At 34.9% G+C, this 27,012-nt stretch overlaps 2 protein-coding genes across 8 annotated transcripts; one reads left to right on the forward strand and one right to left on the reverse strand.

The window, feature by feature from the left end:
* Positions 1-844: 844 nt before the first annotated feature.
* Positions 845-23,932, forward strand: LOC129568192 (KAT8 regulatory NSL complex subunit 1). Of its 7 annotated transcripts, none has more exons than XM_055445830.1 (21): positions 845-892; positions 1,463-1,596; positions 1,813-2,062; positions 3,628-3,658; positions 11,904-12,994; positions 14,147-14,524; positions 14,793-14,975; positions 15,109-15,518; positions 15,598-16,171; positions 16,302-16,370; positions 16,556-16,698; positions 16,898-17,180; positions 17,373-17,533; positions 17,626-17,868; positions 18,125-18,344; positions 18,419-18,535; positions 20,884-20,947; positions 21,121-21,378; positions 21,727-21,784; positions 22,044-22,207; positions 22,434-23,932. In XM_055445830.1, exons 6-21 carry the CDS (start codon positions 14,172-14,174, stop codon positions 22,767-22,769), a joined length of 3,636 nt encoding a protein of 1,211 aa, XP_055301805.1. In that variant the 5' UTR covers positions 845-892; positions 1,463-1,596; positions 1,813-2,062; positions 3,628-3,658; positions 11,904-12,994; positions 14,147-14,171; the 3' UTR covers positions 22,770-23,932. The 7 variants fall into 7 exon arrangements, with proteins under 7 accessions (XP_055301805.1, XP_055301807.1, XP_055301810.1 ...); XM_055445832.1 differs by having other exon boundaries at positions 854-892; positions 1,342-1,596; XM_055445835.1 differs by lacking the exons at positions 845-892; positions 1,463-1,596; positions 1,813-2,062; positions 3,628-3,658 and adding an exon at positions 3,730-6,096.
* Positions 23,933-25,563: 1,631 nt separating this feature from the next.
* On the reverse strand, positions 25,564-26,949 carry LOC129568200 (uncharacterized). Its single transcript, XM_055445844.1, has 5 exons — positions 26,774-26,949; positions 26,376-26,498; positions 26,220-26,298; positions 25,866-26,023; positions 25,564-25,763 (listed from the first exon to the last, which is right to left on the reverse strand). The coding sequence occupies exons 1-4, from the start codon at positions 26,865-26,867 to the stop codon at positions 25,873-25,875; spliced, it is 447 nt and encodes a 148-aa protein (XP_055301819.1). The 5' UTR covers positions 26,868-26,949; the 3' UTR covers positions 25,564-25,763; positions 25,866-25,872.
* Positions 26,950-27,012: the final 63 nt, after the last annotated feature.

Consider the following 27,012-nt stretch of genomic DNA (forward strand, 5'->3'; position numbering starts at 1 on the left):
TTAAGTCATGAATATTGATTAAAAATTATTTCAAGAAAAAATTGATTGAATAAAGAAAAATCTACAGCAAAATTCTATACAAATCTTAGAAAAAGGTGTAAAAACAGCAAATTCCGTTGAAGAGTCTTTGACACTGCATTTTCATCGGAGTAATTTGGAGTTCCATAGAGCAAAGGACTGGATATTTCTGTGTGTCAGCCACTAAATTCTTAGGAAATCAGGAGATTTCATACATTTTGCATCGATTTTCTTTTGTTTTAGTCAAGGAAATAGCAAATTTTCATCAATTTTTCGTTTATTCACTACTTATGGTAAGTGTAGGTAGTATGAAGCTTGAGTCATTTGCATGGAAATGAACGGAATAATTGTGTGTTAATACTAAAAATAACGAAAATCCCCATAAATTTATAATTTTCCACATGATTTGGTTTTTACTCCAGAAAAGCAGGCATTTACTTTAAATTTCATAAAAGATCCATTAGACAGGGCGAAATAAATTTTTTATAAAGAATTAAATAGTCCAATTCAAATGTACAAAACGTTACATTTCCTAGCAACTGAATGCTTCTGTGACAGGAGCCAAAATAAAAGAATGTTACCATGGCCTACAAAAATTATTATTACCAATTTCAAACAAAATACATGCAATAAATAAAGAGAAAAAATTCATTTGCATCGGCTATTTCATGGAATCGAATGGAAATGGTTAATTTTCGGTTTTTTTTTTCAATTCGATTTCATGCATCGTTTGTGCCTTCGTTTTATTATTATTGTTCATTTGTGTTTATATGCTGTACCCTTTGTTGACGGCAAAAATTCAAACTGTCATTTTATATGTCAAGTTTATCGCGCATAATAAGAGTGTAGTTGGATCGAGGCGACAGAGCGGTTGGTAAGTTTATTGTTCTGTTTATGCGATTAAAACGAAAGCGAATTTTATTAAAAAGAATTTCTGAAAATAAAATCCGTTTTGAAAAATAAAATTTATTTGACAAAGGAAAAAAAGTAAAATACTCGCTTCAGAAACGTACTTTCATTCAAGCGATTGTCAATAATTTCCTTAAAACATTCATTCCAACCCTTGTTTCAAATACGATTTTCCAAAAACATAACAAATCAATTTCTTTACAACAAAATTGTGCGTGTTAATTCGGAAAAAAGTCCAATAAACTAGGTCAAACTCCATCAAATTCCGTCTGACAATGAACTAAATTTTAATGAGGCTACGGTCTCAATGCTTCAAACGCACAGTGTAAAGCATCAAACATTTCGTTGACAGATGAAAACTGTTCCAAACATTGCAATTTTTTCTGATTCATCCGCAATATTTTTTTTTCACAGAATTTTAAATACATTTTTAATATTCAATTCATGATCGAAAGAATCATCGGTGATTTTATTCAATTACAATGGAAATGTTGATTTTCGGCATAAAAATTGATTGTGTACACTGTTGAATTAGGTAAACAAATCATATGTTGCATTGTGTGTTTATATCGCATCTTCCACCTATCGCACGTCGAAATGTCTCGGTCGGTTGTCAGTACTTGTTCAGCATTGTTGAAAGAAGGTGTTCAATTGAGAGCAGCCTGTTTGGTAAGTCAATTAAAACTCATTGAATCCATCCAGATTATGATGGGAAACAAATCCGTAAGAATTTAATTGTAAAACATATTTTTTGCTAAAAAAAAATTACTTGAAATCGTTTCATTGCGAGCTTTTTGAAGGATGTAATTTTTGTGCTATACAACTTTCGGTTGTGTCAAAAAAAGAAAACTGTCATTGGTGTGTTTTTTTTTCTTCATTCGGCAGCACAACGATGGCCAATTCAATTTGGAGCAGAAAATTTACATTTTTAAAGAAAAGAAAAAAATATCGAAATTTCAAAAGAATTTTTCCAAATTCGTCAAGTCACCAATTTGACACGGGATCATAATTCGATTTTGACTCTAACAAATTGGAACTGGCACACTGAGGAGGTGGACAAAATCTGGAATCACTTGCTTAACAGCCAAACAGATTTGGAATTAGCTGAGCCAATCGCTGGATTTGCAATCATAAGGTAGGAAAGCGACGAGCTGGTAATAAAATTTAATATTTTTTGTCGTTTTTATTTTAAATAATAATTTGGTTGTCATTCTGTGAGGAATTGCACATTGGGTTAATTTGCTTCATTTATTTCTGAATTTTGACGAGCGATAGAGAATCAATTGAAAATCAAATACATTCAGTCTTTCCGAATACATTTTTTCATGATCCAGGCACATTTCATTGAATGAAATACCCTTCCAATCACTCGGCATTAGAATTCACTTGAATTTTGTCAAACTTCATTCAATAAGCACTGCCATTGACTGAGTCAATTGCATGCATTTCAATAAAAATTCCGATTTATTCGATTTTGTCCCCGATTTTATTCATTTTTCTTCTGAAATTGTCTTCTCCAAATATTCAAAAATCTCCTTCAACTAAACCGTCTCTCAATTGACAGCACGGCTTAATTCACCACCTGAACTAGTGACTTTTACATGGAATTAAAAAAAATTCAAAGACAATACAACTGAAAAATGTCATGCTTTCCAAAAATGTTTGACATTGTTCTTGATGAAACCAAAGGAAATCAATATATTTCACGAAAAGACCTTGATGTGATCTGAATTTGCAAAATTATTTTTTATTGAGACCAAAAGTAATGTCGATGACTTGAGCTGTCAATTCGCTGAACAAATATATGGAATCTGAGATCTATTCTAAAAAAAACAGTCCTATCAGACCGTCAACAATCCAAGGCAACGCCAGTTTCTTGTAATAATCTCGTCTTTAGTCGAACATTTTCTGGAAAATATTCCTTTCATTGATTTCATTCTCATAAAGATGTTGGTGTTCAATCCCGGTGACTGTGTCAGAGTCAATTAGTCATCGAGTGCCAAATATGAAACGAAAAATTAATTGTCAAAATGCCAATCATTATCCATTCAATTAAAATCACATCAAATACTTATATCAGTAATTTTTGTACATTGGCATAATTTTGCAGCCTAACGGCTGCCTCAAAATCTAATATTCCGAATGAATATTTCAAGTGAATAGCTTTCGATGTTGTCAGAGTCCATCTGAACTGTCAAAATTGAAAGATGAGAAAATTCCACGGAATTCCCATTCAAAGACTCCGGTTTACTATTTCCATGCAATTTCATAGCAAATCCGCTCGAAACATCAATTTCAAAATGAGAATAATTCAAAAATCCATTGAATCGCATTCGATGCATTTGAAAAATTCGTTCGGTATTATTTGTTTGACAGATGAAAATGGTTTACAAAAAGTCCGCGTTCACAGTGCTCGTGGTGGTGGGTATTGTTGTTTCAGAAGTCAGAATGTCGTTGTAATCGCTGACAAGATAAAAACAGAGTTATGCCATAGCTCAATCAGATGGAGTTACTGTGTACGAAATGACTTTACGTAATGAAAAAAATGTTGAAGCAAAGGAATGTATATTCAACGAGGATTTGCAATTCCAATTTAGTTTTGTGTGCAATTTACGCAGAAGTACAAATAGAAAAGGAATCCAATTTCAAAACTTGAATTTTGTGAATTGAAATTAAATTGAATTGAATTTTAAATTGCAGATGGATTGCAGGCGATGCATAGAATTTTCAGGTGAGAACCGTAAAAAAATCAAGCCGAACATTTTTTTAATTCATTTTTAGGTGTGGAAAAAATGAACATTTGAATATGGTGCGATTCATCGTTTCACAGCAAAATGAGTAAGTGAAGAGAAAAAAATGTGTTCAACCGAGAGAACAAAAGAAAAAAATCGAAAAGACGCGCTTCGTAACGCGTTGAGCTGCCATCTCGCAAGCATCGACGACACAAAACCATTGCAAATCGTTCACACATTCGCACAAACGCCACATTGCCAACGTAAAAGCAATGAAGCGGCTCAGCCAAATACGTTCATGTTGTTGTTTTTTTTTCTTGTTCATTCGTTTCGTCTCTGTCCGTGTGTTCGGGTACGAATGAGAAGAAAATGCGCATCGAAGATACAAAATGGATGGCGTGATCTGGTGTAAAATTGCTGAAAACGAACTAAAAATCACACCAATACACACATACACGCGCGCGCGTTACATCGAATGGCAAACAAACACGTATGTGCGCTCTCTTGTGTGTATATTGCTCCCTGCGACCAAGTGAAAAATAAAAACCAAATGAGCATTCAAACTCAATGAGAACATGAGGAAAACAGTCTCCATTCAGTTTGAAGAAACGACGCAATAAATAAGTTTGCTGTAAGACCCAACTGGAAAGAGTTTTGAAATGCGTCGTTTTGTAGTATTGAGTCGAAAAAAAATGCGTTTTTGGTGTCGCGTTGAATGCGTACTACGTGTATGTTGGATATGAAAATGGCGCGCATTGAATAGCCGATCTCTCTCCAATTTGATTCACTTTCGAATGCATGCATCTCTGTCTGGCTCACGGTGTGTTTCGAGGTCGCTGTGATACAGTTTTCGTGCACACACGGTTCGGTTGCTGGTGCTGCTGTACGTACGCATACAATCGACTCAAAAGATACCTGCATACATAAGCATATACAGTGGCGAATAGAGGCTCTCAATATGATACACGGAGAGTCACAGGCAACACAAACTCAACGACCGAATTAAAACACATGGACACAAATGAATGTAGCAAAACATGAACGCACGGAACAATTTTTCGTTCGTTTGTTCTACTCTATGAAACGCGTACATTGCGCGCGCTACACGCACACCATTACATCAGTACCTCCGTTCGGAGTTCGTAGTCAGTGACTACGTGCCCGCACATCGTTACCTCTCACTCAACATCACCAGCATTCGTCTTGCTCGCACTCGTTCAGCCGCAGCAATTTTTAGCTCCGATGCATGCATGCGAAAGTAGCAGCAACAACAACGACAACGCCATCGAACGACCGAATGAGAGAGACGAGGAGAAAAGAAGAATAAAAAAACAACCACACCAGCAGCGCTGCTGTGTGACCGTAGTGAGTGAGGAATTGTTGGCCGCCATTGTTGAAAAATTTTTCGTTTGCGCGAGACACACTCAGGCATTACACACAGGAAAAAAAAACGACGAATGGATTTTGTGCGTTGTGTCGAAATCAAAAAAAGAACAAAATAGACTCAGTTTCATGTTTTGTGTGTGAATTTCATCATCAAATTTTTTTTCACCAAATTTTATCCGTGAGAAAAAAAAAGGGAATTTTAGTGCAAAAACAATCGAAATGTGTATAATCGAAAGAGAGTGAAAAGAAGACGAAGAGAAAAAAAAAAGAAGAAGAAAGAAAAAACGTAGTGTGTGGTTATTGAGAAAAAAAAAAGTGTATAATAAAACGGCAGCGACGTCACAGGAATAAAAGCAGCCAAAAGAACGAGTTGAATTGTGAGTTTTAAAACAAAGTGAATCCAATATTTCGAACAAAAACCGATAGAAGAGTAGAAAAAAAAACAACAAAAACAGCAACATTTCCCTCGGTACGGGACAAACCAAAAGGTGTGAACCTCTCTCAGTTGTGCATATATAGAACGGAATAGATAGCAAAATAAGAGTTTTTTTCCTCCTCTCTCGATACTGCTCTGCCAGTCGTTGTTGTTTTTGTTGTTGTTAATTGTATTTGTATGCATATTGTTGCTACTAAAGTAACCACTTAGTCAATTAAAGCCACTGATTTTCGGTTCGATGTGATCTGATCCGATGAATTCAATTGCAAATGTACGGAATAAAAGGAAAAAAATTATGCTGCTCATTTTATTTTCAAATTTCGAGTCAAGAAAATGTGTGTTTGATCAAATTTCCGAATGACGACTATGTGTGCGAGTGTGAGCGAGAGCGAACGTGTGTAAAAAAGGAATGAGATAGAGCAAGCATTTAGAACGTATTGACGACGACGACGACGACGGCGGCCACTACAGCGACATATGATGAAAATTAAATTATACGCGTATACATGAAGCACTAGTTTTTTTTTTTCGTTCATTCGTTCACCCGTCTTCATTTCTCGTTCAATATTGTTGGCTCATTCGGTGCGAGTGTGCATGTGGATGTATATGGGATATGTGAGCTGCTTGTGTTATTTTTCGTTTTTAGTTCTTGCTTTAATTGTTCGCATATAAAATTCAATTCATATGAGCGGTTGAACGGGCAATCGGATGCGCGCGCGCACACTTGCGATAGAAACAGACACATATCAAATGCTGGTTAATCGGACATTTTACGCAAGAATCAAACAATATCATATTCGACCCCCGAAAAAAAGATGTACAGAAAAAGACATTCGTTGAGTTTCCGCGTAGTGAACCATTTTAAATTGGACCGTTTATTGCTCCATTTATCGAAAAAATGCAATTGCATGTGTTTTTGTTATGTGCCACCGCTTGTCGCCACTGTCTTCTCGGCATGTAAATGGGAGAGAGCGAGAGGAAGAGAGTAAGTGAAAAAGGGAGCGATTTCCCCAGAATCCAAACATATTGCATCGACGGCTTTTTTCAGCTCGTCATTCACACGCGACACAAACAAACAATTGGATTGCAATGGGGTTTTTCTTTTGCATAAAAAAACTGTAGACGATACAAAATATTACTCAGCCACCACAATTGTGACCTTTTTTTTGTAGTTGACACAATCAAGTGACATTTTTTAAAATTCAAATCGACAATGTTGTAAATTACGAACTGTAATCAAGCGGTTTCTTTTTTTCATCGATTCATTTGTCGTGCCTCGAAATCGTCATTATCGCGCAATGGCCTCTCTGTGTAACAATTGCTCGGGATTACAGTTTTGAAAAACACGCGAGTATTTAAGGTGTGTTATTTCGTTCTCCAATAATCGCTTCGGATTATTAACCAGCCATTTGTAAGCATCGCACTATGCAACGTCACGAACAGCCAGTACCAGTTGAAAAAAAAAGCAATTCAAAGAATCAAAGTGCATGAAATTCCGACTCTCACAATCTTCATCTCACTCACTCGCACAATTTGTCCCTCTCGCCCAAGTTTGAATATACATTTGTCGACGTTTGACATTTGCATACGATTGTCAACACATTCTATTCGCTTCATTCGTCAGTCGCCAATATTTTCTCTTCTCTCGCACAATGTTTTTCTGAAGTTTTTACGAGCCCGAACAAATCTCATGCGAAACAAAACTCATCCGAATTATCGCTGCTTAACGCAATAATCACTCGGCCACACATATTACAATTTCGTACGAAAATGAGCATTTCGTTTGCACATTACCACACAACACACATTAATTTGCGTGTCAATTACGCTACTCAGTGCGCCGTGTTTCGAAAGTATAGTTTCATTCAATTTTTATTGTTCTGACCTTTAGGGGTTTTGGCCATTTTACACTATTTTTAGTCGTAGTTCAGCGGATACTTTTCATTTATTTCTGATTTTTATTCAAGAAAAAGTTTTATTTTTCGATTTTCACGCAAGAAAAATATAAACAAAATTAAGAAATGAATGAAATTGCGGAAAAAACCAAGAAAAACCAAGAAATCAACGGAATTGCAAGAAGAACCAATAATCTGTGTTAATTTCTTAGAATGTGCCAAAGATTAACTGCAACTGATTCACGTTCATTTTTTTTCTCGGGAATTCAAGCGCTTATCTCGTCATTGTATCATTTCGAGCAACATCTCTTCCGCCAATTTGACGTCCTAAATCATATTTCGAAGGATACTTCCACGCTTTTAAATGATTTTCGGAAGACTTTTTGTCGAAATGATTTTTTCTTTGCTCTGAACTGATTTTTGAGAGCATACCAATATAGGACAGATGTTCTGAAGTCACTTCATGTGCTTCTATGCAAATACCTACATTTTTCTCGATAATTTTTATTGAAAATTTTATGAATCTCTTTCGAATTCCGTCAGTTTTGTTCACATTTTGCTGATTTTATCTTAAATTTATTGTCAATTTTACATTTTTCAGTTCTATTCAGCAACTTTTTATTACCTTTTAACGATTTGTGCAACATTTCAACTCGTTCCAATGCGATTTTAATGATTTAAAGTAGATAGTCAATGACTTGTTTGCACTTCTTGTTCTCTTTTTTCTATTCATTAAGCAATTTTTCACAATTGCTGAATCATTTTCTCGTTTTCTTTTCGATCATTGGATTTCAATGTTATTCTCAGTGTTTTTCTCGCAAAATCCTCTGTTTTTATTACCCGAAAGCCGTTGAAAATCTCTGTCGTTTATTCTATGGAAATAGCGATAAAATGGTTGTACGAAAGCGTAATCAATCTTTTCCAAGCTCATGCATTTACGAATGGAACTCCTCGAAACGCTCCATTATCTGAAATGGACTTTGAAAAATTCAACCTCTTTCCTGTGTCCAAACAATTTGTGTAAACAAAAAAGAAGATCTCCAGGACCAATGTAAACATTCCGTTTGCCATCAGCAATTACGTAATTAAATCCGCTGAAATTGATTGGTCGATTTGATTGGAACGAAAAAAAAACTGTCATTTCCAAAAAAGAGTGCGCCATCAAAAACCCGTAGATAATCTATAGAAGCCCGTCAAAAGCGCGCTGCGAAGCGTGCGATGACGACATTGTTTGCGTTTGTCAGTGGATAAACATCAGCGAATAAATATCCAAAGCGAAAACACAGTGAAATTCATAAGCACAATGAACAGCAACAACAAGAACACGGTGCAGCGTTGCATGGATTGAACACGCTTTGTGTTGTTTCTCGTCTTGTAGTGAATGGTTTGGTTTTCAGTGTGCTTTTGAGATTGTTTTGATTTCAAAATACGCGATTTCCGTCACTTGGCATTGACATGTGCATGAATTGGCAATTTTTCGGCAACGTTCTCTCCCTTTGACTGCAGTGACTCAATTCGCGATCTCTTTCGTCGACTTCAGTTATGGATATACACAAGTTCTATTTGTTCAGTGGCAGACCACAAATCAATCAACGACCGAAAAAAACATGTAGAAAAAAAACAAACCCTTCGACGTATGACCATGGCTCTAGAAAAAAATCTGAAACTGTTCTGAAAATACCCAATTCTTGAGATCACAAACGTAAGAAAGCACAATCGCAGTGCGGTTTCAATGTATGTGTGTCTTCCCTTTGTACATCACACACACGCACAAATATATACTAGACAAAACTAACAGAGAATAAAAACCTAAATTATATAATTGCGACGAGCATAGACGCGTATTCTTCTCAATTCCATTTTAAGAGCTATTCTTTTGTGCACAAATCGCGCTTTGTTTATACAGTTTGTTTTGAACATATAGTATACATATATGCATGATGGTGATCGAGCCAGATGACTCGCTATGACTGAACACGATCGCACTCACTCCATTAGTCATTTTTTTCTTTGCTCTTCACTTGTGCAAAAATGTAAACACCGAGAAAAAACAACAATCAGTTTTATTCCGTCGACTCTGCGCTTTATCGTCGCTCGTGCATCATTCGATATTGATACGCACAATAAATTCGGTTTTATCACACTCAGACATCGACCCTTTGTTATCGCGCTATCGTGCTCTTCTTTCGGCTCTTTTGGGTCTATTGCGAAAGCTGCACTGTGATAAAACAAAAGCAGCAGTACGAGAAATTATTAGTAAATAAATGGGTGGATTCATCCGTTTCCATATTGCGTTTTAATCTAGAATTAAATTTTTTCACAGAGAAAAGCCATGTTTTACCTTGGAAATGTGTTTTTTTATTTGTAATAATAAGAGATTGGATGAAATTGCCTAGCGTTCTATTCAAATCACTTCGAAATATGGCAAAAACTGTTGTAGTTTCAAACAAATCTTCGATATCTTCAGAAAAATTCCAAATGAAAAAACTCTTCAAAATGGTCAAAACTATAAAAAAAAAAAGTTTAAATGTCTCTTGAAAATTGGCCAAACAAAAAAACTCGTCGAAAAATTCGAAATTTTATTTTAAAAAAACCGGCAACATAAGATAGTCATATAATTCGAAAAAGTCAGACAAATCACACAGTTATTTGGTTCAAATGATAACCATTCAAGAAGATAAAATAAAACGTCGCACTCATTTTACCCAAAAACCCACTCAAGAAGCGGTAGACACAGCCCAGTCGTTCAAAAAAGCCGTCAATTCAGCTTGACGTTCAAGTGTTTTGACGTTGATTTTGTAGCTCGTAAAAAAAACCAAAATCACTTAGCGATTGAATTCTAACGCAACGCAAACTCATGACTTTTTTAACTGCAGTCAAAAATTCTTCCTGTTGGCTCAGCAAAAAGATGACCCAAACAAAAACGCCGATACGGCTCGAACGAGGTGTGAAATGAAAAAAAAACGAAGTGCAAGTCTATGTAGATGTACTGATTGTGTTTGCGAAAGCGTGTTAGTGTGTTTGTGCTGTGCATATGGGACCGAAATAGATAAATTTTGTAAATTTTGTTGAAAACGAGTCCCATTTGGTTCTGTATCGTGTTTTCTATTGCACATACGTGCAAAATGAATATTGGAATTGATGGGCAATACAGGCGCACATGACATTACAAGTATTGTTTGCTCAACAACACCGCATCGGCAGAAGAACAAGGAGAAAAACACACACACACACTCATCGAATGGAAATCGATTTGTGTATGCAAGGCAAGGCGGCGTACAAAAACGGAGTAAAAATACGCGCTTCGATTGACTGATGAATGCTCATGTGAATTTGTAATTCGATCGGGTTGAAGAAAAAAAAAACAAATAGTGCTCAGCGTATTGATTTTGAGATAATCGTGACTCTTTTAAATCGATATTTTTAGACGAAAGTTCACGACGATCAATGTCGAAAGTTTAAATGAAATTGAAATTATTCAATCATCATATCATCGATTTTTTAAATAACCGACGATTAAAAGTGTGAGATAGAGAGGTGGAAAGAGACATGGAGAGATATAGATGTTATATTATAGAATGAGAAGAGCAATGGAAGAGAAGTAAAAGCAGAGAGAAAAACATAAAGTAATCAACGAAAACACGCGCGAATCAACAAATTTTTTTGTTCGAAAAAAATCAACTCTATGAAAGTTCCACTGAATTGAAATGGGAAAATGATGTGTTAAACACACTTAAGTGTGCATTGATGAGATTGCGAGTAAATCAGCTCAAAATGTGAAACTAATTCTACAATTTTACAGTGAAATAATTTGATATTTGATGTGGAATTAGCGACTTTCGTGGACTTTGATGAAAAAAAAATATTATGCTTTAACTGCTAAATTCAATGTTTTCCCACCAAATACGACAGTTTTAATTCGATTCACAAGGAAATTTGAATGAGAAGAAATAACAAGAAATGAAATATTCCAATATTGGCTCAATTTTGTGATGTTATTCTTTAAATTGGTTAATTTTGTTAACAGAATGATGGTTTAGCTGTGACATAAACTCCCATTTTCAGTTCAAATTTGTGTTAATTTGTGAAAAAAGCCAAAAAAATCACTTCGAATTAGTATTAAGTCGGCAGTTTTGATGCAACAAATGTTTTCAAACCGCAAAAAATGTCCAAAACTCCATTTCTCTCATCGATTATGTTATTTTTCTCTTTTCTCGCGACATTTTTCTCTTCACTTACATGGCCACAACGAAAATTACGAGTCTCAACCACATCGAATTGCTGAAATCTACGTTAAGCATGAATGTTTGTGCCATAAATTATGTTGAAAAGTCATAAAACGAAAGCAAGAACTTTACGAAATGGAAAAAAAAACTGTCCACATCGACAGCGTTGGCAAACAAATATTTTATCCTTACCCATAGCTCATCAATTGTGTATTTTAGTGAATAATTTGTCCAAGAAACGAAATATTCAGAAGAGACGTAACGAAAACCAAAAAAAATCTGTTTTCTGTTTTATTTTCAGGGCTATTCGAAGTGAAAGCGATGAAAAGGGAGTGAATTGCATGTGCATAGGCATCACCGGCATACAGCAGAAACGGAGACAAGAATCTGTTACAAATACGCACGAGACCACATCAAATAACTACTTAAGAGAGCAGCAAGAAAAAAAAGCCGTTTGATTTAGTGAGACAAGTGAAAAGTGACAATTGAAACTGAATAGCAGTGAACTGATTTTGTGAATTCATCGCCAAAGTGCAAAGCAAAGCGCTCGAAAATTGGTTTAAAGCAAACAAAATTACAGCACGACGTCGATTACAGGCTTCGCTATATACCAATTGGAATAAAAAAAAAACGATGTGCTGATACAGAGAGGACATGGTTGCACGGGAGTGAGTGAAACAAATCGATTCTCACTACGAACATTTGGTTTTGCCGTAGCGTAGTCGCGAGTGTGACAGAGACGTAACGATGCAACGCATGCCTCGTACTGCAACCCAAACGAAACAAAGATAGAAGAACGAAGCGAGGAAAGGAAGGAAAAAAACGTTGTTTCCGTACCCAACTGTGGTATCGTGAGTGAGTGTGTGTAGTTTTTGCATTATAGTAAGCGCTGTGATGCGTATATCGCTTTCTCATACACAAACCCACTACGTGTATGAATAGGTAGTGAGTGAGTGAGTGAGAGCATCAGTTTTTGCTCGACCGACGACGACGACGACGAAAAAAACGCTCGCTCACACAGACTCTCACCATACAAACAATTGAACAGACCTGCGAACAAAAATAATCAGTGAAATAACAAGCACACTCGTGAACTCTTGTCGTGTATTTCTTTTTCTCTGTTACTTTTCACATAACCAATTCAATGGAATTTCTTTTCTTCAGTTGAGTTTTGAAAAATTGGAAAAAAAATAGTTTTTAAAAGAAGAATATTCTTTTGGTTTTTTGATAATCGCGTGTGTTTGTGCGTATTTAGCTCATTGATAAACCAAACGGTTGCAACATACTGATTTCAACAGGAAAGTGCTCACACATAAAAAATCGTTCACGAATCGAAGCAACGCAACTCATCACTGTTTTGTGGTTGTTTCGATGATTAACCACTCTATGAAGGTAAATATTCTCGTTTTTTGTTGTTGTTGTTGTTCATTTCGAGTGTAAGAGAAATTACGGTTCTGTGCTATACGAAAATTGTGCTAGGGCAAACAGAGACAATACACGCGTTTCAGATGAGAGCAAAAACACAGATTGTGCTAAGAATGCATAATTGTTCAGCCACTCAAGCGTTAAAATTATTCTTTTCATGGAGATGAGACGTCTTTTTCGGAAATTGAATGCTAATTTTGAAGATTCAACGCAAAACTAAGTGAATTAGACATGAAAAACAACTCGTCATTTCGTATAAAATCTTTGAAACTTCTGAATTTGATAGAAGAACTGTGAATTGTTTTAATTAGACGTAAAAAAAAAACTGCAAAATTTAGTGTTTTAGACATGATCTGTAGAACTAGAGCAGAGAAAATGAAGAAAAAACCGAAAATACGGTATAAAAACTATTTGTTCATAATCAAAAATTGGCAAATTGGTCCAAATGTTCACATTTATTGGTTTAACATGAACAATACACTTCAATTTCATGTTTTTCATTCTTTTTTCAAGTCAAGAATAAGCAAAAAAATGCGCATTCGTTATCATAATTCAGAATAAACATTGAAAACTGCTCAGACTGCCGTCTGAAAGGTGTCAAAATTGAACAAAAACAAGAAGAATTGATGAAATTCTCAATAAAAACTCGATAAATTCCATGTGAACAGCCGCTAATTTCCATGTGAAATGAACAAATTGGCCTCTTTCCCGCTCGAATTATTCTAAAATTGGAGAAGTAATGAGTCAGACAAATCGATTTTTTTTATAGTTTTCAATTGACTTTTGCTTTCTAGTTGACAGTCGGTGTATTTTTAAATCGAATTTGATGATTTGATAGAGCGTTATTATCGGGCATTTTTGTTGTCATTTATTTTGGGATCAAGTTTTTCTTCCGGCTTAGGAAATATGCTCTATTTGCTCAATAAAGAATAATTATTCAATCGATGCTTCATTCTGAATTAAAACCGCATTTCTAAGGACATTAACAGTACTTTAGCATCAATCTCGCTTTTTGTCCATAATACCACCTGAAATTTATTTTCACACTCCGAATATTGACCTAAAACCTGGAACAGTTGCATTAATCACACATTATCTCTCCCATTTCCATTCGAACAGTCCAAATGTGGGGAAAACAGTGGCAATGGCACCCGCATTAACCGAACCAGTTAGTCATCGTCAGTCAAAAATATCATCACCAGCCCAAGCCTCATCACCGCGCCCAATCATAAGTGACGTTAGCGAACAAACGCAAACCACCACCGCCACAAATCCTCATCATCGTTTGGCTCTGCAGACAAACGGTGGAGGAGTTGCAATTGGTAATAGCTTTGCAGCCACAAAAGACGTGCAAACAACCATACAAATCGATAATAATCAATTAGACGAGCAACTATTACAACAATCACCGAAGAAGAGCAGCCAATTCAAAGCTGATCATTTCATTGCACCAGATTTCCAGTCGACATTCACCCAGCATATACAAACATCGAATGGGTGAGTATAACACGCCGAATTTTGTTAAAATTCGAGATTTTTGTTTGGAGAATTTAAATTCTAAAATTGAACGAAAAGAAAATGAGAGAAAATGGACAAAAAATGTTGAAAAAAAGAGAATAAATAGGAAATAAACAAATCAAAATGTAAACCAATTACCAGATACAATCGAATAAAAACTGACTCTTGAAAAATCAAGAAACAAACAGCTCAACACATAAAAATAACAAATTCGAAACTGAGCATAACATTTCGATTATTCTCGCAGGCCGAGCATTGGTCCATCGTTTGTCACGCACATGGATCAACCAAATAATGACCAGTCCATTGTCACCGACCAGTTTCAACAGCATCAGAATGCTGACAATGACCTCCTCAATGCGATCGTTCAAGGGACACAGGGAAACAATCAGCTCGATTGTGGCATCAATCCCATCGACAGCAACATACAGTAAGTGGAAGCAACAAATTCAGAGCAGTTTATTCGTGAATAAAATAAAGTTATTCATCAATGAATGAATGCTATTTCCCAGTTTTCCACTTGAAAACTTGAACCAACTCATTGTTTCTCATTTCGAAAACAGAGCGACCGTGGAGCAGTTGTTCGCCGAAACGCATCAGCAGGAGTTTCAGCAGTTGTTGCAGCAGCAGTCGCATGATTCCAGCCAGCAATTGGATCAGCAGCTCACTTTTGCATTGCAACAAACACAGTTCCAGACGTCACAGCCCATGGACTTGTTGATGTCTGGCGATCAATCGCAACAAGCATCGAGTATGCCGACACGAGTCGACGATGGCAGTACAATGAATGCCAACACAATGAACTCATGCCAGAATGCCATGTCCAACCAAATGCAGTCTGAAATGGATCAAATGCTCGACATCGATTTTATGCAAGTGTTGAAATGCTTCGAATCCGCACCGGCCGGCGAAAATCTGGGCGATTTAGCCGGTGGTCTGTCACTATTCAACGACATGGATGTTATGAATATCGGTGAGTCTTTTTCAATCAATTCTTTGATTCTTGTTCCTTTTTGGCTTTTAACCAAAAAAAATCTCCACTGTTTTTCCAGGTTTCGAAGATGTATCAACGACGAGCATGTCGCGCGAGTCTCGAACGCAGGAAATGTTGAGCGAGATTGAAAAGAAGCGCGAGAAAATGATTCGAGATTGTGATTTCATGATGCGACGCTTGCGTAAAATTCAGGCACGCCACATGGGCCGTCACGTGAGTGAAGAGGTCGGTGGCTTGTTCGAGTACACACAACAATTGATTAAGAGAAAAGAGCGCGAAACCAAATCCATTTCGACAATGACGCCAATCAATCAGTTGCACAGCGATAAACACAAACTCAACTCAGCCACATCATGGAAAATGTTGCTGAAACGAATCGAACATGCGGCTGGCAGTCAACACTCGAATACATCGAGCAGCAAGATTTTGGGCGGCAGTTCAACGGCTGACCATCATGCGATTAGTTCGGGAGTATCGACGACGGGTACCGGAGCGGCAGCCAAGCCATCAGTGATTACATGTGTGCCTCCATTCGATGCAAACGGCATTCAGCAACTGAAACAGTGTGCCGGTTTGTTAAATGCCGAGCTCAAATTGGTCGGCAAATCATTCGATTCGGATGCAACGGAAAGGTACGATTTTCAATTCATAGATATTTTGATGAGGGAATCAATAATAGGCATGATTCATCGATTTTTTTTTTTAGCTAAATTTGAATAGTGCAATTTATTCTCACGTTTTTTCTTCGATTTTAAATTGCAGTAGTTCTGGTGGCGAATCAGCTGACGAGGGAATCACATACAATAACCCAACTCAACAACCATTATCCATGTAAGTTCCGGTGAAAATGGGCGTTTTCCCATTGTTTACCTAACTAAGAGATTGTTGGTAGATTTTCACACTAAAATGAACAATTGAATCGATTCGAATTGATTTTTGTTCATTCAATTGAAAAATTCTTCTTTTTAATCGAGAAAACGAAATTATTGATCGATTTTTCTTCGTTTAATTTGCAGTACAAAACGAGCTGCGTATCGATGGGCACGTGATCGAGCAAAGATCGCCTCACGATGGACATGGCTCTTGGCACAAATCTCCGATTTGGAATACCGAATTCGACAACATCAAGAATTGTATATTCTCTTGAAGAAGAGCAATGGTTAGTTTTGGCCACAGAAAATTGAGTTTTTATTGAATTAAAAAAATTACATGGAAAAATGGATTGATGCAAAAAAAATTGAGTCACCTATTTTTAAGAAGAATTATTTTTAAAAAAAAATTTCTTCAAAATGAAGTTGGATTTACGAATAGAAATGTGAAATTTTGTCTAATAAACTTGAATGAACTTCGTGTTTTAGGTCAAGTGACGTTCGAAGACGGAGAGCCAGTGGCATCGACCAGTGCGTCGTCAGAATCGACTCAACCGCTATCGGTCAATGGTTACCGAGGACTTTTACCTGGAAGCATTCGACTGGATGGTTTGGAGGATGTCACATCGAAATTGTATGGCAACAACAACGAAGAAGTGGAACTGAATGGCTCGGCTCGGACCAGAGCATTCAAAGCTAGCGCATTCAAAAAGCGAAAACTTTTACAAAGTACAAATCTACACAAAATATCGAGGCGCGCTGCGAGACCATGGTAAGCCACATTCAGTTCAATTGAATTGTTATTGAAAAAAAAAAAATTGGCAGGAAAAACCAATACTTTTTGTTTTCAAAAATGTAATTAACTAAAACTAAAATTGAATGAAGATAGGAAAGAAAGAGAGAAAATTCAGCAATAATTAAAAATGATTCTAATTTTTATTTTAAATTTTCTGTCTATTTTCAGTACAATCAAATGTGGTTGTCGGTGGCCAGTGCATCCGTGCCTATTGTGTACGGGTCGAACCGATCCGACTGCACCACGTGATCTACCAGATATGATGTCAACTCAGGAGAGTGTCGCACTTTTGGATCCATGCTATCATCCGATACTTAGCTTCCCTGAAGGTTTGTTCATCTAATTTGCTCTTTGTTTAATGGCAATTCTTTCAAAGATCTCGATGAAGAGGTAGAAATTAAAATTATTTTTGCAATCTCAGATGTGGCACAAAATATTTACATGGAGGCGACACTGCGTCAGCCGGAGTGGCAAACAAAAGTGGCTCGAGCATCATCGAAAGCGGTCATTAAAAGTGCGCTAGCACTTCAGAAAGCCAGCGAACGTGATGAGAATCGAAGCCTAGCTGCAACTGGTGTTGCATCGCGCAAGAACTCTGACTCAACGCATTCAACGATCAATTCGAAGAAAATGTCGCCGAAGAAATTCAAATTAGTTGCAACCAGTTCGTACCTTTTCTTATTTATTCATGAATTTCCCGTTTTCTTTTATTTGTTCATTTAAAAAAAATCGTCATCATTGTCCTCATTAATTTTTGGTTTTCATGTTTTTTCATTGTTCCCAAATGATTGATTCGAAATGTATTTGTTGTTTTAATGATGTTTTTAATTTGAAATTTTACGTTGAACTTATGCATTCAATTCATACGTTCAATGATTTAAAGTACTTTCGACTGATTCCCACGTTTTTCATTCGTACAGAGTTGAAGAAATCGCAGAACAACGCCGCTAACAACAATCGAAAGATGAAGAAATCGTCGCATGCACCGAAGGTGAAGAAGAACATGTCTCGGAAAAATTCACACATGTCAGCCACTAGTTCCGATCATCATGACATGGACGTTGGCAGCCCGAACGGGTCTGTATCACGCAGCAAAAATCCATCACCGATTCCGGGACACAGCTATCGAAACTATGAACGGTATTGATTATTTTCTTGAAATTTTTTCTTTCCATATTTTGAATGACTAATTCACAATTTGTCCCATCGATTAGATTTCATTCGGAGCGACGTCACAACAAAAACGCTTACGACATCGATAATATTGTGATCCCCAGCACCGTATCGTCACGCGTCGAAATCCTTTCTTACAAAGAAATCCCAACGCCGAAGTAAGTTTTCACAGTTTCATCCCATAATTTTACGGCTTTTGTTGTTTTTTATCTTCAGTTTTTTTTTTTCATTTTTTGGCGACAATTAAACACGTTTTATGTTTGTATTTCGAAATTTTTACGCGTTGGTTTTTAAGAAAATCAAAATCCTAATTGTCATTTTTTGAAAATTTATAATTTTTGGCGTTATGTTAACGTTTTATAGTTAGAATTACATTGTTAATGGCAGAGAGTGACGTGGCACAAGCGATTTTGGAGTTTTAAAGCTATTGTGGATAGGGAAAAATAATTTTAAAAAAATAAGAAATAATAAGAATGAAGAAGGAGATAGAAAGAGTTCATTTCAATTTCAAAGATCATTCATGTGAATAACTTGCAAGAGTATAAACTATAAATAGAAAAAGTCTTTGAAAAGACGGCTTTCACGTGATAAATCCAACAACCAACAATAAAGAAATGAGTACGCAGAAATGATAAAGAAATGATTCAATGAAAAGAGATAAACAAGAAGTTGAAATAGGTGCGCGTGTGTTGAGTCACGATTTCACACTCTGACCAAACGATTAAGCTAATTGCTAAGTTGCGCTTAACGCATTTGAATGTATCACCGTTAGTTAGACGAGCATTTTCGACTTTTGGGCAATTGTTTACATTACATTACAGACATTCTCATTCATATTTAAAATTGCACCTACCATTAAACTGGACAATAGCTCCAAGTGATCAGTTCAAAATCTCGACAAAAAACAACATTTTAGTTTTTTTAATTTGTAAACAGAAAAACCAATGATTTAATTGATTTATTGAAATGAAACAGCAAAGAAGAAATTCATAAAATAAATTTTATTATTATTTTAAAGAAACTCATAGTCAAAAAGAATTTGACTCTTTGAAAAATTACCCAAATTGCTGAAAATAAAACAGAACAAAATTATTTAATTGATTAAATAATTTTTTCAAAAATAAATTCGAATTAATTTGAAGTAATCTCTAGCTAACCAGTGTTTTTACGTTCAAATGCATAAATATTAATTGAATCTAATTCATTTGTTAATAATAATTTTAATTCAGAATTATGAAAGCTCATCATTAAATTGAAATCTAAAAAAACCTCAAAGAAAAATCTAATTACTATAATAAATAATTATTCACCAAAATTTAACAAATAATGAACAATTGAAATGCAAATATAAAATTCATCGACTAAAACCAAAAATATTTGAAATTGAAAGCAAAAAAATATGATTGAAATAAATCACAAAAACATCATTTTATTTGAATTAAATTGAATTTCGTTGGCAGAATTTCCTGTTGATCAATAAATTTAAAAAGAATTGATTTTTTGTAGAATTGTTCATCTTTTTCAACTTTTCTCAATTTCAACCATTTCCCAATATCATATTTCATTTTTAAAAAAATTGAACAAAATTAATCTGATCATTTCGTTTGGAAACGACTGAAATTGGAAAATTTTCAGAAAAAAATTCCAAATCATTTATGAATCGTTTCATTTCAAATATCCCAGTGAAAAATAATTTCTATTTATATTAAAATAAATATTTCAACCGGAAAAATCTCAAAAATTTGTGAGAATTATATGAAAAAATCTTTTTTTCGTTCAAATTAAAGAGCAAAAATTTTAAAAATGAAAAAATGTATCCAAATCAAAGGATGATATGTAAATACATACAAACCACACAAGAAAAAAAAACTTATAATAACATTAGACATAAAATGCAGTAGTCTATTTTGATTATAACGATTAAGAAAAATTGTCGTAAAAAATTGTTAATCTTGCGAGTGTTTTTGTTTTGTGTGTAAAAATGTTTGCGGAGAGTTCATCTGAAGGAAATTTTTTTTACAAAATAAAACCAAGCGATTGAGAACACGCTTTAGCAACATACGAACATTTGTGCAAGTTTTCAGTTCAAAGAGCCTAAGTGTATCCTGCTTTTGTTCTGCGAACGTGTTATTGCAACATTTCCAGCTACAACGAATTATTTTTTTTTAATTTCTTTTTATTTCAGCTTTTTTCTTGCGAACACGCAAAATTCGATTGGTTCCGCTTAATAAGCGCCCATTTATTTGGTCGAGTTAAATTTTGACTCGATTCATTTTTTGAAAACAAGATTTAATCTTGAATATTTCACTGCTGATTAATACGCAGCAATTGAAATTGGCATGTCAATTCGATTCATAGAATCTCATGCAACCGCTCAATTTGGTCATTTTAATTTGATTTGTTTGTCTTAGGCTAAGATTTAGATTAAGTTTTATCAACAAATAATTTTATTCAATTTTTTTTGGGTGAAGAAAATGGAAACTAATGAAAATTTGACCTATTCTAGATGGCGCGTTATCGAAGATGATGCTGAAAATGTAAACACTGCTAGTCACGAGGAGCCGGAGGAGGTAATTAGAATATTTTGAATTTTGGAGTATTTTAGAATTCGAGAATGTATCAGTACAAATTCACTAATGGAATTTGAAAATTTTAGGAGGAGAATTTCTCGTCTGATTTTGAATTATGTTTAAATCGAAATTAAATTGAGTTCCAAATGACTAAATTTTTTTTTCATTCGCAGGAGCCAAAACCCGTTGAACCAGTGGAGGTTCCGAGTACGTCTAACGATGAAGACATCAGTAATGAGGCGTATGCACAACGCCACGAACGAGCACTGGCCGATGAGCGAAAGAAGTTCACAACCTTCTTGAAATTCCCATATAGCACACGATCACGGGCCAATCGTCGCATCGATAGCCAATCGAGTGGCGCAAACACACCGGACCCAATGTCACCGGCACCCAGCACACCAGCTGCTGCCATCAATATCGATCAAGAGGTTCGTTTCAAATTGAATTTTGAAACTTTCAAATAAATCCGTGCACATTTTGTTTGAGTTCATTGACGATTACAATTAGAAACTATTTAGTATGAATTATAAACAACCAGCTCGGCGTTTGAAGTCCTAATTAAATTAAGTAATTATAAATTTGTCAATCTAAGGATATTTTTTCTGTCCATTTTTCCATATTTTTTTTCATTGTATTCGACGTTTGAAGTGAATCGTTTAGCTGGTGACATTAGCTCGGTTTAGTTCATATTGAATTTTCTGTATAATTTACTGAATTAGTCTTTTATTTTGTGCCATAGTCACATATTTTACTAATCCACTCATTTTATTCCACAGTCCGCGCCGCCAACGCCGCAATCCGTTGATGCGCCTGGAGATTCGACACAAGAAAGTGGTGAGTAAAATAAAAAAAAATCGTGTTTTCTACACGATTATGGCTTAATGTTCATTTTCAACTGTTAATCAAAGCCTCAGGCTCAATTGAATGGAATTTGAATGGAGCATTGAATGTAAAAATAAAACTTGCAAAAAAATGAAATTTAAAATGCAATGAAGGAAAAAAACAGAGATTAAATATATATAGAGATTGGATTGAAAATGGCCATTTTCCTGTGAGAGTAAAACTAAATCGTCTTTCATTTGGTGTTCAACAGGAAAGCACAACAACAACAATATCACCAGTGCGAATAACAATGGCATAAACCCGATACCAGTATCAAAACTGAAGCATGAACGTCGTCGGACGGTTTCGTTCCGCAAAGGCATAGATCCTCGTGAAGAGCTTCTTCGCCGCAGTACTACACCGGATGTTAAAGAGGTAATTCAAAGGATTATTTTACGAGAAGAAAATTCGAAATTTCTTCGAGATTTTTTGGTTAAAGTGGAACTGATTTGAGTTTTTTTCTAATTCCATACTCTGGAATGAATCGGCTGAATATTCAAAATTTCTTCATTGAACTTAAACGTCGACACTGATTTAATTTTAAAAAGTAATAAATCAACCGATAAACCACTGACCCCGTTCATTCTATTTCTCCTTCCAGCTGATACCACCGTACGAGCCGTTAAGTTTCCCATTGCCGGGCGACACGCTAGAGCAGATGATTCAAAGTATGCCGACAAGCTACAAAGAAATCATCAACAGTTGCATAGATCAAGTGGCGGGTGTGAAATTTCAAATGCAAACGTCAACCACAGACTCAATTCCGACGCCGACCACAATGCTAGCGCCCAACTGTAAAAGTCGCCAAACGACACAGCAATATTCGGATCTAACTATGTTAGCAGAAGATAGTGATGAAACGGAATCCATGCAAGAAGATGCAAATGATCCGGAGTGGAACTTTGAGCCGCCACATAGGATTCAGAAAACACAATAAACATCTGGTCATTCTCGAACGTTTTAGATAACAGAGAAAATCAAATGATTGTCGTTGCATTTATCATTGAAAAAATTACATAAATTTACAAGATTCTATCTGATGTTAACGTAATTCTTTTGTTTATTTAAATGCGCTAGGGGAGAGTAGTAAATTGTGAAACACCTATCGAAATCGATTGAAAATGAAGAAAAATTAATAGAAATGGTTAAATAAATGCTTTGAAATGACAAAAAAAAAAGATTTTTTCAATGAAAAAATTCTGAACATTTTCAATTTTGATCAATCGGAAGTAGTCAAATAGGGCATTTTGAATGAATAGCTCAATCGCGCAAAATACATGTAATATTGTTTCACAATTTTGCATTAAACTGATAAATATGCATATTAATTGAGAAATTGACTTGAAATAATTAAAAATGACGTTGACAAATTTCAAGGGTTTTTCATAATTCCTCACTCGCTAAAGTTTTCAACATAGCGTCGTATGCGTCACTCAACGAATGTTCATGAGCGTACCATACGTGCACATGCGTCGAGTGATAATGGGAAAATAGGCTCATACTTAAAAAACATTAAAACAGTTGTCTGTGTTTATCAAATATTTCAAATCGCTAAGAAAACGAAGTATTTCACAATTCCTCACTCTCCCCTACTACGTTTGCTGAAGCTCTGTAGTGAGTTTCTTCAAGCATTTTTTGTATATAGATTTCTATTTGTTAACTAAAAACATAATTTAGTGAAGACAAAACAGATACAACATCAACAACCAATTTAAAGTTGAAATTTCAAGTAATCGAATAATTTCTTCTTTGTTTTCATGTAAGCATAAGTTGGTTGTAGCAAATAATGAAAAAAAAGACCGTTGATTTTAAGCTAGAGCTCCCTGTATTTGGCATTTTAGTCCAAAATAGCAAAAGAAACACTTTAATAAAGAGAAGAAAATAAACCATTCAGGAAAAGTTAACTATTAGAATATATGTAGAAATCGTCCAGAGACGATATCAAATAATCAGATGATACATTTAGCATTAATTTACACACCCCCTCTGAAACGTATAATAGCCCAATCGACAGCTTGTACATAAACCACATTCGATTGACACATTTTACCGAATTGATAATAATAATAAATTACGCCTGGCTTCTTCTTTTTCATAGCATTACAACACATTTTATTAGTATTACGTATAGAAATAGACTTTTCTTTGGGTTTAACTTTGGAAAATTAAACAACAACAAAAAAAAACCAACAATAAAATTGAGGAAAAAAAACAACTGAAAAGAAAAAAAATATTAAACAAACATAAAAAAATATTATTTTAGTCATATTCGATTTGTATAACATGTATATAAAATTTAGCCTGTAGATGATCACCGACTTCGAAGAGGAAGAAGCAAGCAAAAGAGTGCAAGATGAAAATAAACACCATGAAAAGGAACAAACTGAAAAAAGAACGTTTTGAATGCATTTTCTTTCATTTGTTTGATATTTTGCTCTTGTTTTATGCCTTTTTTTTAGCGGAGAAATACAATTTTGGAATGGGAAAAGATGAAAGTAAGCTTTTTGAAATCGATTTTAATTAGAAGCGGTTTTGCATGATAAGAGGTATGTATTGTGGTCATGAGCAATGGCATGGATCTTCGAAAAATACCATGACATAGATTAAAAAACACCTACAAAATTGGCCAATGCTCAAATTGACCAAAATATGCAAATTTGCCATTGTTGTCCGTTTGCAAAACGAATGATATGAAAGAATAACAATGCCACTGAGCAATGCTTTGCAAAAGCGTCCAACGTGCCAATAGCTACTTTCATCCATAGGTGCTGCTATGGAATTCAACCGTTTCACATCAATTTTTTCTCTTTATTTTTGTCTTTGGCAATATTTGTCTATGTAGTGTGATTGTAAAGTTATAAACAAAAATGTCCACGAAAACGAAAATTTGACAAAATTAATTATTTACTTTCTGTGTTAGACAAATCTTTGACACTTTTGAACAATGGATTTGATTGTTCCCTGATTTATATCTATTGCATTTCCTGACTAAACAGTAAACAATGAGAAATCCAGGATTATGAATAATTTTTTAATTTCCTATGGCTAAAAACCAACCAAGTACCAGTACTCTCAGTCCTGGGAAAAATTAATGCATTAGAGGGTTAACCTTTTAACTGTGTTAAGGAGCTTTTTCGCCGCTGAGTTTAAAAAAATAAAATAACTTTTTTTTTGAAAAGATCCAAAAACATATGTATTTTATTAAGTTTATCAAGCTCTTTCTAGGTTTATGCATAATGTTGAACTTTTGTTTAAGCTCTACTCAAGAGTCGTTTTTAGCACTACATGGTATGTAGTATACATGGAATATAGGCTATTGTATTTGTTTTTTTTTTCTCGAGAAAATTTTAAGACTCTTTAGGCCATTTTTTTGGACCGAAAATTTATTCTTTTCTCTATCCAAAGTTCTAATTTGAAATAAAGCAATTACGTCTTATTACAAAAAGATAATAATGTCATGTTCATGTAATTCATGTTTGAGATAACTCGAAAGAAAAATTCATATTATTTTAATTCTCAATGTGAAATAATGTACAATCCACGTTCACATTATCGTACCCAAAACCCACTATTAAAGATTACAATATAATATATAGAATTATAATTTTATTCAATTGATTGATTTATTATTATTTATAATATCAATATTATTAATAATTTTTGTTTTATTGGTACTTGTGAAAGTTCAAGTTTTTTTCCCTTCTTGACTGAATTACGTAAATTAACAATTTCCACCTTAGATTTCAACATCTTCAGAAAAAATAGAGTCCGAATCGAACATACTTGATATTAATTCTAATAATTTTCATAAAATAAAGAAATGTATGCTTCGATGAATAATTTGATGGGAACTTTATTTAATTTTAAATAACATAAAGAACGCAGAGAGGAGCGAAGCGATGATGTGCGGTCTTGTTTGTAGTGCAAGTGTCTGAAAACAAAACAAAAAACATTTGATTTTTTGAGTAATTGTAAAGCTATCAAAGTGTAATGTGAACAAATTAAAATTAATGATCGTAATTTGTCAAATTACCTTTATATTAGCAACATCCGTGCTCCACCTGATGATAGTGGCCAAAGTATTGGCCATTGAATTCGACCACTACAATTGAGCCTTTGCAACGGCGATTGACACTTTTGCCTACGTTCCTGGCGTTACAGCCGCACACAACATAGTTACTGTTTTCTTTCCTGCAAAATAACATAAAATAGAAAATCATGAAAAAAACAAGCAAAACAAAACTATATATTCTATATTGAAATAGTGAATGAAATGTATGCGACCGCTATCCATTTTGCAACACATTTTCTTGTGTTTCTCTTCCAATCGATAAAACAAAAACGGTTTTTATAAACAAGATGAAGAAGGTTTTTTTTTATTACTTACTGTAATGTATACACACAGATGTCCAACGAATTGACAAATTGGAAGTGAACTCTATCACTTGTTTCCAAAAGTTTATATCCTAAGAGATGAATTAAAGTGTGTTAAAAAAAGCACTCGAAAATGACGATGATATTAGTGAATATTAACAACAATTACCTAATTCGTTCGGATCTCTGGTGACTTCCCATCGTTCATCGATGCGGTGACCGTCGAATCCCGTGATGTATGGTGCACGGGGCGACGGACTCCGACTTTTTGACGAAATCCGATCGTCATTAGCTGTGATAAAATGCAAATTTTGAATGATTATAGTCTTTAATCTTAATAATAGAAATGCGTTTATACCGTTTAAGCTTTCGATTCACACATAATTGGAAGAAACATTCATTTGAATAAAACAATACAAATGCTCTATCTCAAACCATATCTATGCGGAAATTTTTAGAATTTAAAGCTTAAATGGTACAATAAAACCGGCAGAACATTCAGCGTGCAGCGTGAAATTTCATAAACTATATATGTTTAAAAGAAAAGATAAATTAAGAGCAACTAACCAGCCAATCGTCCAGTTGGCCGCGAAATTCTGGGCGTGCCAGCGGAAGTTGTTGGCTGAGCCGCAGTTGATGGCAGTGCATTCGGCGGCGTCATACTTGTCCGGCTGATGGGCGGAACAACCAATGGACGCTGGAGCTGCTGAATTTTAGCTTTCAAGCTAACGTTCTGCTGCTCTGAGTCCTTTTGAAATTAGAAGAAATCGAAAAATGTTAGAGAAAATATGAAATCATTTCCATTC

The sequence above is a fragment of the Sitodiplosis mosellana genome, unplaced genomic scaffold (assembly GCF_009176505.1).
Source record: "Sitodiplosis mosellana isolate CC-2019 unplaced genomic scaffold, AAFC_SMos_1.0 Smas_scaffold_17, whole genome shotgun sequence".
Lineage (NCBI taxonomy): Eukaryota > Metazoa > Arthropoda > Insecta > Diptera > Cecidomyiidae > Sitodiplosis > Sitodiplosis mosellana.

Bases quoted from the DNA above. Each gene is read 5' to 3' on its own strand.
- LOC129568192 (XM_055445830.1), top strand. From the start codon at position 14,172: ATGGCACCCGCATTAACCGAACCAGTTAGTCATCGTCAGTCAAAAATA. The intron at 16,371-16,555 runs GTAAGTTCCGGT...TTTAATTTGCAG, and splicing joins ACTCAACAACCATTATCCAT to TACAAAACGAGCTGCGTATC. The intron at 20,948-21,120 runs GTAATTAGAATA...TTTCATTCGCAG, and splicing joins GTCACGAGGAGCCGGAGGAG to GAGCCAAAACCCGTTGAACC.
- LOC129568200 (XM_055445844.1), bottom strand. From the start codon at position 26,867: ATGACGCCGCCGAATGCACTGCCATCAACTGCGGCTCAGCCAACAACT. The intron at 26,499-26,773 runs GTTAGTTGCTCT...ATTTTATCACAG, and splicing joins GCCAACTGGACGATTGGCTG to CTAATGACGATCGGATTTCG. The intron at 26,299-26,375 runs GTAATTGTTGTT...TTCATCTCTTAG, and splicing joins CAGAGATCCGAACGAATTAG to GATATAAACTTTTGGAAACA.